The sequence below is a fragment of the Microtus oregoni genome, unplaced genomic scaffold, assembly GCF_018167655.1.
Source record: "Microtus oregoni isolate MIOR12 unplaced genomic scaffold, Mior012 000070F_ref0000104, whole genome shotgun sequence".
Classification (NCBI taxonomy): Eukaryota; Metazoa; Chordata; class Mammalia; order Rodentia; family Cricetidae; genus Microtus; species Microtus oregoni.
The window spans coordinates 3,286,341-3,301,009 of NW_024543977.1; the positions used below are offsets into that span (position 1 = coordinate 3,286,341).

Below are 14,669 nucleotides of genomic sequence, written 5' to 3' on the forward strand. Positions count from 1 at the left end.
CACCTCCCTTTTCTCCCTTCGTACACTCTCTCCCCATATCACACAACCTCATTTCCTTATTTAACAAACATGGATGTCGGTTTGAAATTCAGAGGCATTTTATGTTTTCAGTTTTCTGTGCTATGTACTCAAAGACCTATGTATGTGCCCTGTGATGACAATACTGAATGATGTTTTTTTTTCCTTATTACTGGTTGTAAAAACTGTCCTGCAAACTCCAGGGAATCTCCATGACTGCATCAGGGGCAGGATCTACATGATAGGAGCCAGAGAAGTTACATATAAGAGAAAGATGGACTGATAATCTTCTAGAAATATTACTGCTTATAGACATTATATAGTGTATATAAAATCTGTATATATAGTGTATCAAGGAAATCTACAGTTCAATTATGTACCAATTTGCTTCCACCTTTCTTCTGAAGACACCAGCATTCATGTTCAGTTTACAGACACTAATTAATAACACTCTACCCTCCATGAATTCCCCTTTAGAGTAGACAAGTTAATAAGAAACTGTCCCACATAATCGAGGATGAGATATTTTACATTGGACATTGATCCCACAATCAGACATTAAAAGCATACAAGGATATTAAGTATTTTCACAGAAAAAAAAACTGATACATGTTTGAGGAGTTGGGTAGGATTTATCTGATTAGATGTTATGTAAATGTATATAACAGCACATAGTACCCCATTAATATATAGTTATGTATTTTGATAAATCATGAAAGTATAGATAGATAGATAGGTAGGTAGGTAGGTAGATAGATAGATAGATAGATGATAGATAGATAGATAGATAGATAGATAGATAGATAGATAGATGATAGAGATGCATAGATACACAGATATGTAGATAATGATAGATAATATGCAGAAGTAAAGGGCTTTCAACAAGCAAAAGAAAGTGAGTTCAACTCTCCAGCACCCACATAAAAAGACAGATGTGGCAGCGTACCTCTATAATCCCAGTGTTAAGAAATGGAGACAGGCAGATCCCTGGAGTCAACTAACCGACAGGTCAGCTTAGCAGAATCCATGACTCCAGTTTCAATATGTGGCCTTGCCTAGAAAATAAAATGGAGAGCAAATAAGGAAGACGTGAATATGCCTTCATATCCATGTACACATGTACATGTACATATGCATATACCACACACACACACGCACACACACACGCACACACACACACGCACACACACACACGTACACACACATGCACGCACACACGCACACGCATGCACACACACAATTTTTACCACTTCTAGAAATTGCTACCTGTAGACTGAAAGAGAGCCTAAACAGGGATGAGAGAAGATGGGGAAAGAGAGGTCTGGCACACACCACTACCCATGGCCTGCACTACAACCCCTGCCTTTCCTTCACGCTCACACCCACCTCTCTATCCACACTTCTCACGTTGTCTCTGCCTCTTCTGAGCACTCCTGACCTGTGATCTAGAAAAATCTCATTCATAGACAATAAAGACCTCTAAGCCTGTCCAGCAGGAATCAGACAAGGTCAGCTATTCTTCCCCTGCTGGGGGTCTAGCTGTTCTCCTGAGAAGCATATGGCTCTGAGGTCCTCCACAGCTGGACTAGCTCAGGAACAGAGTGAATTCATATGTGTCCACCACAGTGAGGTGAACCTTGCGTCTTAGATATGTATACAGCAGTGTCTTACCAGTAAGATAAAAAAGTCTCACAAACAATGTAAACAAAAATTTACAATGAATCTTGGCAGGTAGCCATTTAGAGACTGTGTTTCTCTTGCCTTGGTTATATTTTGATGAGATATAAGTATTCTCAGTAGGCAATCTGAAAGTACTCAAAATGCTCTGGAGTGACTCAGTGAAACAAGAGGGTTTGTGATCTCTACCGTGTTTTCTGACTGCTCCTCCAGTACTCTATTATGCCCCAACACCAGCCTGAAGGTGCCACCGGTGTCTAAGAAGTAGTTGGTGAAACGAGGAAAATGGGCAGGATGTGGCCTGTAATCCTCAGTTAGGAAACTGGGAAGACCCCGAGTTCAAGGCCAGCCTGAGCTCCACAGCAAGAGCCTGCCTCAAGCAATGTAGGAGGAAAGTGTAGTCCCGATGTATTTGTCTGACTCTTACTCAAATTAGAGTCTTTCCTCACAAACAGATTCTAAAAGACCAAAACTCTCACATAGGCTACAGGCCAAGCAGAAATTTTGAGCAACTACCCTCCAACCCATCACCAACCCAACTCTCAACCCACCCCCACCCTATCACCACCAATCACTATAGACGGTATTACGGTGTCAGATATGAGTGTTTAACTCTATGGTGCAATGCCCTTTTTAATAACTGCAGTGTTCTTATGTGGGTTTTATATTGCTCGAAAAGGAAAGGAAAAATTGGCATACAGAAGACCTTACCTCCCTGTCCTCAGATGGAGGAGAATCGGAGAATCATTGTTGTCTTACACAATCTCGAGTGGACCAAGGACACTGATTTAACTTTAATTTTGCATGATATTTCCTGTGATCACTGAGTTCAGTGCATGTTAAAGTCCAGTATGTGAGGCTGGTGAACACACTGACTTCTGGTTTCAAAGCAGGGTGTAGTTTCCACAACTTAGCATTATGTGCTCTCTGTTATAAAGGTTGTATTTTAGAGGATTAAACTCCTAGAATTCTTGGATATTTTTTTCATTCTCTGAGAATTTCATAGATGTATACAATGTATTTTGAACATATCAACCACCTGTTTTCATCTGGTTCCTCCCAGACAACCTCACCTCCTGCCATGTCCTCTTCACAGCTCCATGTCCTCTTCCATAGCCCACTGACTCCAGTCAATGCTCTTTGTATGTGCACGGATGTAGGACAATCCACCAGGCGAGCACTACCCTACAGGGGCCACTTCCCTGAAAAAAAAAACTGACCCTCTCCATCCCAGCAGCCTTCAACTGCCAAAGCTCCTCAGCTAGGGGTGGGGCTTCGTGAGCCTCTCCCCACCTAAGCTGAATTTTTGACTGCCTTGATCATGTGTTGAATTTTGGTACCTCATCAAATAGAAATATAGCTTTTCACACACTAGCCTACTTTCCATTCCAAGTTGAAACTGATTTTGTTATTTAAATATCCATTTCAGTTATCAATACAGAGGACATTTTGTAAAATACTTTATTAATGAGACTTGATCTGTTTTTATGTTGAGTTTTCTTTGTTTCTTTTGCTTGTCTTACCATACAATGTTGCACATCACTTCTAACAAAAGTAATATGCTCTGGTTTAGCATTATCTTATTCCAGATTCATCTTCTGCACAGGGAATCTTTTGTGATGAAACAGACAGAAAATGCAGTTTCTATTAATGAATCCAACATTTTATCTCCAAACAACAAAGAGAGCCCATCTGCAGGAAGGACAACTCCCTGCAGAACTGAGAAGAAAGCCACCAATGTCGTTGAGGGTAACAACAGAAGATATCAAACTCAGAAGAAAATAAGCAATGTGTATGGGGGACCGCAGAATCAAGAGCTGTGTGTTGTGGGAGACCCTTGGGCAGAAGAAAGGCCCAGGCAGAAGTATGTGCAAGACCTGGAGGAAAGCAGGAAGATACACAATGGGGAGAAAGGGGACACCATGATCCAGACTTACTGTCAGTGGTACACAGAGGGGACAAACTTTGAAGAATCAAAAGCAACATTTCTTGAAGGGAGGGAGCCATGGGAAAAGCCAAACTGCCCAGGACTGTGGCTAACTGAGGAGATTTACCTGAGAAAAACTGTGGATCCTAGTCTTAGCCAAAGGTCAGTCTTTCAAACTGCAGACAGCAAAGGAAAAGAAAAGAAGCCAACTGTGGTTACTCAGAATGCACCGCTGTGCAGCCTGCAGAGAGACTATCACCTGCATGGGTTCCTCAGAGAGAAAGACACGGGGCCAGTGGAGCAGGCCCAGGAGGAAGACAAGGCTGCCCTGTTCATTCAGAGTAAATACCGGAGCTCCAAGCAAAGGCAACAGTTGGGGGAGGACAGGCTGTCACCTTCCCTTAAGAGTCAAAAGATCATTTCATCACCCACAGAAGTAGCAAGAAACATTCACAGTGTTGATTCCTGTCCTACAAAGCAGGAGGGGACCCATCCTATTAAGGACACAAACGACAGAGACTCAAAGGTGGCTTCAGAAAAAGAAGCCTGTGATTTGGCAATGTTTTCAAGACAGGTATGTAAATAAATTTATTTACTAGTAAAAGTCTCCAGAAACTACCTAATAACTAATTAAACAAATAGTAAATAACTGAGGACCTGTTTTATATGTGTTTATGAGATGTTTTTAATAGTATATATTGATGACTGTGTTATTTATGTAGCCATGGACTTTTATGCCCATAGATTGTCATAAGAAGAAAGAATAAAATTATGATAGCCATCACACATAGTAAGATACCAGATGTTGGTTTACATCACTTACTCAAGTGTTGCTGCTGGATACTAGAAAATTTCATGTATCTGTGAAATCTTTTATCACTAAAAATGTGGGGTTTTTTTTTTGGTTTTTTGAGACAGATTTTTAAAAACTGAGAACATAGGCTTTCTCCGTTCCCCAGATTTTAGCTTATTTTGATGTTGTTAGCTGATAGGAAGCTTGGGGCCTCTGTTTGATGGACATGAAGGTCGCATGACAATAAGTAATTCTGACCAAGAATGAACCAAGGAGAGATCACAGGAGCAGCAAATGCCTATTCCTGTTCTTTCCAGGTACCTTGCCTTAGGAGATGTCTGTCGCTGTCAGCACCTTTACTTCATCCTGTGCAGAGTGACAGATGCTAGTTAGATGACCTCTGAAATGAAATGCATAAATTACTTGAGTAGTCAATAGCTTGTAAAATAGCAGAAGAAAATCAGGAGGAGGATGTTCAAAGGAGAATACCGAGTATCTCTGGTCCCTAAACTAAGCGTTGTTCCCTGTGGGAGCTGCACCTGAGAGAGCATGATGCCTGCCCTGGATCTCAACCTTGAGATTGGGCCCAACTACCCGTGTCCTTTACCTATCAGTGGAGATCTGCTACTGAGTAATTTCCCTAGACATTTACTCTTCTGGTTTTTTAAACTATTATATGAAACCACTACTTGTTTCGGTTTGAGAATATTTTTATTTTTATATATTTATTTATTTTACTTCCCAACCAAAGTTTCCCTTCCCTCTTCTCCTCCCATTCCCTCCCTCTACCTCCACTCTGTTGCCCTCCCCATTTCAATCCACTCCTCCTCTGTTTCTGTTCAGAAAGGGACAGGCCTCTCTTGGGTATCAACAAAGCACGGTATATCAAGTTGCAGTAAGAGTAAGTACTTGTGTTAAGGCTGGACAAGGCAATCCAGTATGAGGAATAGGTTCCCATGTGCCAGCCAAAGCATCGGGTGCAGCCCCTGCTCCTATTGTTAGGAGTCCCACAAGTAGACCAAGCTACACAACTGTCACATATAGGTAGATGATCTAGGTTGGCCCCATGCAGGCTCCCTGGTTGTTGGCTCAGACTCTGTGAGTTCCTATAAATAAGGTCAGTTGTTTCTGTGGGTTTTCTTGTGGTATTCTTGGCTTCTCTGTTTCCTACATTCCTTTCTTCCTCTCTTCAGCAGGATTCCCTGAGCTTGGTCACATATCTGACTATGGGTCTCTGCATCTGTTCCCATCAGTCACTGACGAAAGCTCACTGATGACAGTTGGGGTAGTCACCAGTCTGATCACAGGAGAGGGGAAGTTCAGGCTACTTATCACTATCTTTAGGAGTCTTAGCTGGGATCATCTTTGTAAATTAGTGGGAGTTTACTTCTATCAGGTTTTTACCTAATACAAAATGCCCAAAATGCCCCTCTCCCTTTCCAGTCATGTCTTCCCACTCTCTCAGTCTCCATTCACGCCCTAACCCAATCCCTCGTGTTCCCATCCTCACCTGCCCCGAGTGCGTCCTGTAGTTCTCCTCTGTTTCCCCTTCCCAGGGAAATCCATGCACCCCTGCCTTGGGCCCTCCTTGTCAGCTAGCCTCTCTGGGTCTATGGATTGTGGCACGACTTTTATTTTTAAGCACCTGGAAAAGTGAGTTTTACTTTTGTGCAATCTTTACTTTCTTTGTTGCACAATTTTTCTCACCAGAGATCAAATCAGGTATTTGAAACCCAAAGTTGATGTGTACCTGGAACAGATGAAGAAAGGTAGAAATTCTGACTTGTGCAGTCTTAGAGACAGAAAATCATAAACCCTACCCTCACCCTAGCAAGAGATCCAAGTCATAGGGGATGGAATGCAGAGTAGCTGAGAGGTAGAGTGTGGAAATGAGGGGATGAATCAAGGAGAAGAGTTCTAAGCCTTGAGTCAGCTAAGAAGACTGAGAGGAAGTGGGGAGCCTTAACACAGCCAAAGGCCAGTGGGTCCTCAGAAATAGACTACCAGAGCAAGAAGGTAAGCGCAGAAGCCAGTTCTGAAGAGCCCCAAAGACAGATGGACAGATGCTGAATGTAGCATCACAGGTTTGCAATTTTTGATGAAAAAAAAAAACATGACAAGAAGAAGCACAGAGTAGAAGGCTGTGTAAAGTGAGGACGTTTTGGGCATGGGTACACAGGTCCAGGTAGCTCTGGGAGAAGAGCTTTAAAGCCCCATGGGGTCTGGTAAGGAACTGGGTACTTTGTGTGCATGTGGAGCCCTGGCATTCCTATCTTTGGTTTAATCTGATATGTGCTCTTCTTTTTAGATATCCAAGTTATCTGAAGACTATTTCATTCTGCAGAAAAACTTGAATGAAATGATTTTGTCACAGCAACTGAAGCCTCTTTATCTGGGCATCTATCACCATAAGCCAATTAATAGATGTGTTTCTACTCATCGGTATCTCTCAGGTAAAGATCAGTAATGCTCGAGCCACTGAGACAGAAGGACATTCCAGACTCTGTCTTAGTCTCTCTGCGGTGTTTTGTGGTAGACCTGAGGCAATGTTTCGCATCACAGAAGAACAGGAGCCTTTGTTTCATTCTATTTCATATAAACAGACAACATTCTCCCAGAATGTTCTACCCACCTCCTACTGTCTCTAATTCCACTCTCCTGGAGGGGGGTCCTCATTATTTTCTTGCTTTTATGCATCTTAACCTTAACTTGGCCTAGAGCACCAGCAGAGGGCAAGGGGTAGCTCAGAGAAGGGAGCTACGATGTCAGATTAATAAGTGAAAGCAAACGTGAACCATCCCTATTTCAGGGTCACATCTGCAAGAATGTGGAGCCTTCAAACCTTTGCTCAGACACAGAACTCCTGGGGTTACATTTTCTTTTATTTTTCATTGTGTTTATTGATTGTTTGTATCATACTAATATAATAGAATATAAGAATGTATTCTATTCATGCAAGTATATGTTGCATGCTGAACTTATTTACCCCACAGCTCTACCCCCCTTCCCATCCAGTCCCTGCCTGCTAGTCTCCATTGTCCCCTCAAGAGTTTCATTTCTACTTTCTTGTCATACATACACACGGGATCTCATATATCTGTACAAAGTTTCGTAACCTCAGAAAAGAGAAAGCATATATGCATATCTTTCTGGGACTGGCTTAATTCACGTAACATGGTAATTTTCACCCACATGCATTTTCCTGCAAATGCTACAACTTCATTTTTTATGGCTGAAAGCAATTGCACTGTGCTTGTTGTGTTGTCTGGGTCTGTCTCTCTATTGTCGAGCACCTCAGTCGGTTCTGTAACTTAGGTGCTATGAGTAGCACTGCAGCAAACATTGATATAAGGTATCTCTGTGATATGATGAATTGGAGTCCTTTGGGTAAATAAATACCCAGAAGTGGTCTTTCTGGACCATATGGTCAATCTATTTTTAGATTTTTGGGAAACCCCATACTGATTTCCACAGGTAGTAGTTGCACTGGTTTACATTCCAATTAGCAGAGTCTAAAGATTCTCTTGTGTCCACACCCTCATCAGCAACATCCTCAATTACACTCTGCCCCATCTCTGAAATAATCAGATCCCAGTTCCTCAGGGATATGCAAAGGCCCTGGGATCTTCTGTGTCTCTGAAGAATCAGGTAGAGCCCATGGTCACCAGTCATTTGTCCATGAGTTATTAGCAGGACGCCCATGGCCCCTGCTGGCCTCTGCCCATGGCCCCTGCTGGCCTCTACCCATGGCCCCTGCTGGCCTTTACTCATGGCCCCTGCTAGCCTCTACCCATGGCCCCTGCTGGCCTCTGCTCATGGCCCCTGCTGGCCTCTACCAATGGCCCCTGCTGGCTCCTGCTGGCTTCTACCCATGGCCCCTGCTGGCCTTTACTCATGGCCCCTGCTGGCCTCTGCCCATGGCCCCTGCTGGCCTCTGCCCATGGCCCCTGCTGGCGTCTGCTCATGGCCCCTGCTGGCCTTTGCCCATGGCCCCTGTTGGCCTCTGCCCATGGCCCCTGCTGGCCTCTACCCATGGCCCCTGCTGGGCTCCACCCAGGGTCCCTGCTGGCCCCTACAATCTCCACAGTGGAAGCAGCATGTTCTGCAAACAGGATCAGAAAATCAGAAATCTAGTCTCCTCCATGCCCTAGGAAGCCTCTTCTCTGTGGCCTATCCTGGGGTGGGGCAAGGGTGGGAAATGGAGTTGGGAGGCTGCTACCCACCCCTCCGGGATATGTTGACTCTTCAGGATTCTTCTAGGAACATCTAATCTTTCCCTTCACTTTCAAATCCTTTGCTTTCCTGACCCCATTTCTGTAATGTGTAGCTCTCAACAAAAATAGGAAGTTACCTGACCTCATGTAGATTTATTTGTAAGCCTTGCAAAAAATCTCTGGAGAAAAAAACATACAAAGATGACTGTGACTGTTTGCCTGACCTGGAAGAAAGTGACAGTATCTTTAGGGTGTTATCAGTCGCTGTGCCATAGTCTTTGTAGTGAAGCTTAACAGAGTCGTGCATAGAGTGACCCGTGGGTGCTGCTACACTCATGCTTCCTGGCTTCTGCCCATGTCCCGTGCCAAAAGGGCTAGACAGAGGGGATGGGGCAGTAATTGTGTATTGCTGCAGGTTTCACATGCAGCTGAAGGCACAGGTGGTGTGGGGATTTGAAAGAAGCCAGGCAAAGGCCAATAGTTCGTACTCCCATCCACTACATGATAGGAAAGGTGGAAGTTGGAGAGAGTCCTGGAGATGAATGTGAGCTGTCGATTGGCTGCCCAGCTTTCTGCTTCGTTCTTCTTGGGAAGGTTGGCAGATCAGAAAGCAGAAGCCACAGGTCTTCGCTTTGTTCTTCAACGTGCCATTGTCCCTTTATGAGCAGGTGTGTAACAGGAAGAAGACTGTATCTCAGAAGCTCTTCTTGAAGCCACCTGAGGCTGTTGGCCCTTGTGTGTAGAGAGCAGAAGCTCTGCTCTACCTCTCTGAAGTCTCGCACGGTCAACAGTAACTAAGAAAGTGCCTGGGAGAGAACCCAAATCAGCCAGAGACCAGGGTCTGAGATGACTTGACAGGAAGTAATGATGTTGGGAAATGCCTTCAGGCCATCAGAGCTGTATGGGACGGTCAGCCAGCAGATGCTGAAAACTGACCACAGAGTAAATGGCCTCTCTACATCAAAGCAAGGAAACTGCTCACATTTCATCTCACCCCCAGTTTAGATGTGACTCCAGTTAGCAAAAGGGGATAGAATTAAGATACTAATTTCTAATATTAAGACGATTGAAAGCAACTTAGCTGAGCAACTTAGATTTGTGGAATCAAGATGGCAGTGGGGAGTGGCCCAGTGAATACAGTACTTGCCATGCACATGGACGCAGAGTCTGGATCCCCAGCACAGAGGTAACACCAGCTCTCACAGAGTAGAGATAGGATGTAAAACATGACTCGCTAAACTGGCCACACTGACAAGCTCTGGTTCATCAAGACACCTGACCTCAGTAAATACAGTGGAGGGTGACAGAGGAAAACACCCAACATCAACTTCTGGCCCCACACATGATCACACACATGCACACATCCTACACACATTCTTTTTTTTTTAAGATTTATTTATTTATTATATATACAACATTCTGCCTCGATGTATGCCCGCACGCCAGAGGAGGGCACCAGATCTTACTACAGCTAATTGTGAGCTACCATGTGGTTGTTGGGAATTGAACTCAGGACCTCTGGAAGAGCAGCAGCCAATGCTCTTAACCTCTGAGCCATCTATCCAGCCCCACAAATTCTTTTAAAAATATTAGGAAACAGAAATGAGTACTAAGGTAGGAATTAAGTCCAATTTAGGAAAAAAGGAAGTTGTGTATTATGTATCTGCATTATTGTGATGTTGAAAATATCATTTTGTCCTATCTAAACAATCTTATTTTTGGAGATACTACATTTGTCTGGTGTGAATAGGATTTGACAGCATGAAGAAAACCATGGATAGTAACAAGAAAGCTAAAAATAACATTTCTATCTATATTCTTTGGTAGATCACCAAGGATTAGGGTGCTTGATTACATGAGAAAAGAATTGAGTCAAGGGTTCTGACATGATCAGCAGGGCATTGCCATGATGGGAAGGATTTCTTGAAGAACAGCACTGAGTTCTTTATATATTTTGGAGATCAGGCCTCTATCCATTGTGGGGTTGGTGAAGACTTTTTCCCATTCTGTAAGCTGTTGTTTGTCTTATTTACTGTGTTCTTTGTCTTAAAGAAGCTTTTCAGTTTTAGGAGGTCCCATTTATTGATGGTTGCTCTCAGTATCTCTGCTACTGGTGTTCTACTTAGGAAGTGGTCCCCTGTGTTAATGAATTCAGGACTTCTTCCCACTTTCTCTTCTGTCAAATTCAGTGAGGTCCTTGACCCATTTGGACTTGAGTTTTGTGCATGGCAATAGATAAGGATCTGTTTGCATTTTTCTTCATGTTGACATCCAGGTTTGCCAGCACCATTTGTTAAAGATGCTTTCTTCTTTCCATTGTACCTTTTGACTTCTTTGTCACAAATCAGAAGTTCATAGGTGTGTGGATTAATGTCAGGATCTTTGATTTGATTCCATTGGTTTACATGTCTGTTTTTATGCAAATACCAGGTTTTTTTATGACTATAGCACTATAGAAGAGTCTGAAGTCAGGAAATGGTGATGCCTCTGGAAGTTTGCTTATTGTACAGTATTGTTTTAGCTATTCTAGGTTTTTTTGTTTTTCCATATGAAGTTGAGTATTGTTCTTCCAAGGTCTGTGAAGAAATGTGTTGGGATTTTGATGGGGATTGCATTGAATCCGTAGATTGCTTTTGCTAAGATTGCCATTTTTATTATGCTGATCCTACCTACCAAAGAGAATGGGAGATCATTCCATTATCTGATATATTCTTCAATTTCTTTCTTTAGAGACTTAAAGTTCTTGTCATACAGATCTTTCACTAGTTGGGTTAGAGTTACCCTGAGATATTTTATATTTGTGGCTGTTTTGAAGGGTGATGTTTCTCTGGTTTCTTTCTTGGCCCATTTATTATTTGTATATAGGAAGGCTACTGAATTTTTTTGAGATAACCTTGTATCCCTCCACATTACAGAAGGTGTTTATCAGCTGTAAGAGTTTCTTGGTAGAGTGTTTGAGGTCGCTTATGTATACTATCACATCATATGCAAAATAGTGATACTTTGACTTATTCCTTGACAATTTGTGTCCCCTTGATCTCCTTTTGTTGTCTTATTGTTCTAGAACTTTGACAACTATATTGAATAAATATGGAGAGAGTGGACAACCTTGTCTTGTTCTTGATTTTAGTGGAATCACTTTGAGTTTCCCTCCATTTAATGTTGGCTGTCGGCTTGCTGTAAATTGCTTTTATTATGCTTAGATATGTTCCTTGAATACCTAATCTCTCCAAGATTCATGAAGGGGTGTTGAATTTTTATCAGAGACTTTTTCAGCATCTAACGAGATGATCATGTATTTTTTTTTCTTTCAGTTTGTTGATGTGGTGGATTACATTGACAGATTTCCATATGTTGAGTCAACCTTGCATAATGAAACCTAATTGTTTATGGTGGATTTTTTTGATGTGTTGTTGAATTCAGTTTGCCAGTTTTTTATTATTTTTCATCACTGTTTATGAGGGAGATTGGCCTGTAGTTCTCTTTCATCGTTGCATCTTTGTATGTATCGTTGCATCGTGCATCTTTGTAGCATTGTAAAAGGAGCTTGGCAATGTTCCTTCTGTTTCTATTGTATGGAACAATTTGAGGAGTATTGGAACTAGCTCTTTGAAATTCTTGTAGAATTCTGCATTGAAGCCATCTGATCCTGTTTTGGGGAGGGTTGTTTTGGTTGGGAGATTTTAATGACTACTTCTATTTCCTTAGGGGTTATAGGTTTATTTAAATTGTCTATCTGGTCTTGATTTAATTTTGGTATATGGAACTTACCAAGAAAGTTGTCCATTTCTTTTTAAATTTTCCAATTTTGTGGAGTACAGGTTTTTGAAGTATAATCTGATGATTCTCTAGATTTCCTCAATGTCTGTTATTATGTCCTCCTATTCATTTCTGATTTTGTTAATTTGCATATTCTCTCTCTCCCTTTTGGTGAGTATGGATAAGGGTTTGTCTATCTTGTTGATTTTCCCAAAGTGCCAACTCTTTGTTTTTTTGATTCTTTGTGTTGTTCTCTTTGTTTCTATTTTATTGATTTCAACCCTCAATTTGATTATTTTCTGTCATTTACACTTCCTGGGTGAGTTTGCTTCTTTTTGTTCTAGAGCTTTCAGGTGTTCTGTTAATTCACTAGTGTAAATAAGAGATTTATTGATTTCTTCCAATTTTTTATTTCTCTTTTTCTCCGTTTCTTTAAAGGGATTTTTTATTTCCTCTTTAAGGCTCTGTATTATCTTCATGAAGTTATCTTTAAGGTTGTTTTCCTCTGCTTCTTCTGGGTTAGGATGTTCAGGTGTTCCTGTTGTATAACAAGAGGTTCTGGTGGTATCACATTGCTTTTAAGGCTGTTGAATGTATTCTTACATTGGTACTTGCCCACTCTTACTCCTTTGCCTCTTTTTCTAATCATTGCTGTTGGTGTCTGTGTCTCAGTGAGTCACCGAGGTCTTGAGAGATGGGTGGGTTTTGGGGAAGAGCAATGGAGGGGTGTTGGAGCAGTCTACCTGCAGGAAGTCTGTGGCTGAGGTGGGTGGCGGAGGGTCCCACAATTTTTGTCCCAGGGTCTAGTGCCTAGAGACTGGGCTGTCCAGCTCTGAGGCTAGTCACTCACTGGGTCAGGTTTATCTCAAAGCTAGGTAAACCCCATCTTAAATTTTAGATGCTAATTTCCCTTATAGATCAGTGTATGCTTATCATGTGACCACATTTAAACCCAGAAGTCCAATTATCCATTTCTTACCCTTTCTAGTCTGGCAACTTTCCTCCAGTTTTCTTTATACATTTTATTAGCATTACAGACTTCCCAAGGGTGTTTGGGTTTCACCACAGAAATGGATTCTCAAGCTCACAGTCTACATTTATCTACCCCAAACCTTTCCCACCCAGGATCATTCGCACACTGTGTACCCATTTATTCATCATGCAGTAGATATTCAATGTCTGTTAATTAATTAGCTAGAACATTGTTTCATTTTCTCTAAACACAACGAGCACAACAAAGTATAATGTCCAGGGTAATAAGGCTTTGCAAATTTGTTTTTTTTTTTTTCAAAACAATTCACTCCTTAAACTATTGCTGATTTTCTTATATATTTTTTGCTTCTAAGCTCCTCTGGTCAGAGAAGAAGACCTGATACAGATATTCTTAGTTAATCAGAACAGCTATTCACAAATACAGTTCACCTAAGGAAAACATGATTCTACTAGAGCCTTCCTTCAGCCGTGGGAAGAAGATCCAGGCCTATGGCTGATGTACTAGGAACCTCTATGAGCACAGACTCAACAGGCCACTCCTTCCATGCATTTCCTGGCACACCCTGTACCTCTAAGAAAAAACTCATTTGGTAAACCAAATCAGGCTGATTCAGACTTGATTGCTTCATGCCTCAGAAGTCTGTATTGCTTGTAACCATGGTGTTTCATCACAGTAGCCCTAAGTAGGACAAGAATGCAGTATGCACAGCTAGAGGTGGTACATGTGAGCTAGAAGTTGGCCATTTAGTCACAGATCCTAGTGAATACTCTTGCCCTGAGAGCTGTCCAGGCCTGTCACATACATTGCATGATTCCTCCTGTCAAATGCTTTCAGGTAGGAAGATGCTTTTCTTCTTAAATATGATACACCTGGCAATTTGTGTTGCCCATTGAACAGAGGGGAAACAAAGACCGATTGTGGCATGAATAACCCTGGTACCATAGACATAAGCTCCCTTTCTTCTCTTACGGAGAGGCACTGACTAATCCACAAGGCTGCAAGTTTAGATGGTGCCCGGCAAACAAATAAGGATACTATTCTATTCATTGCCATGGTATTGTCAGTGCATCGCAAGCCACAGATGGCCCTTGCTCCGCACACAGAGAGCTGATCAAAGGGAAAAGTTTCACTACTGTTTTCAAAGTAAATGTCACGGGAAAATAGCATCTTTTTTTTAACTTATTTTGAAAGTTTTATGTCATTCATAAAATAGCCTTGATGTGTCAGTTACCTTTCTTGTCACGTGACAGAATACCTGCAGGAAGAACTTAAAGGAAGGAGAATGGA

General features: G+C 42.0%; 1 protein-coding gene across 2 annotated transcripts in view; it reads left to right on the plus strand.

The window, feature by feature from the left end:
• Myo3a (myosin IIIA) overlaps positions 1–14,669 on the plus strand; it is a 189,231-nt gene that overhangs the window by 154,428 nt on the left and 20,134 nt on the right. For both annotated transcript variants that reach the window (XM_041641611.1, XM_041641610.1), the window contains exons 28-29: positions 3,302–4,196; positions 6,724–6,868. In XM_041641611.1, coding sequence (XP_041497545.1) covers positions 3,302–4,196; positions 6,724–6,868 — 1,040 coding nt within the window. The remainder of the gene's footprint in view (positions 1–3,301; positions 4,197–6,723; positions 6,869–14,669) is intronic.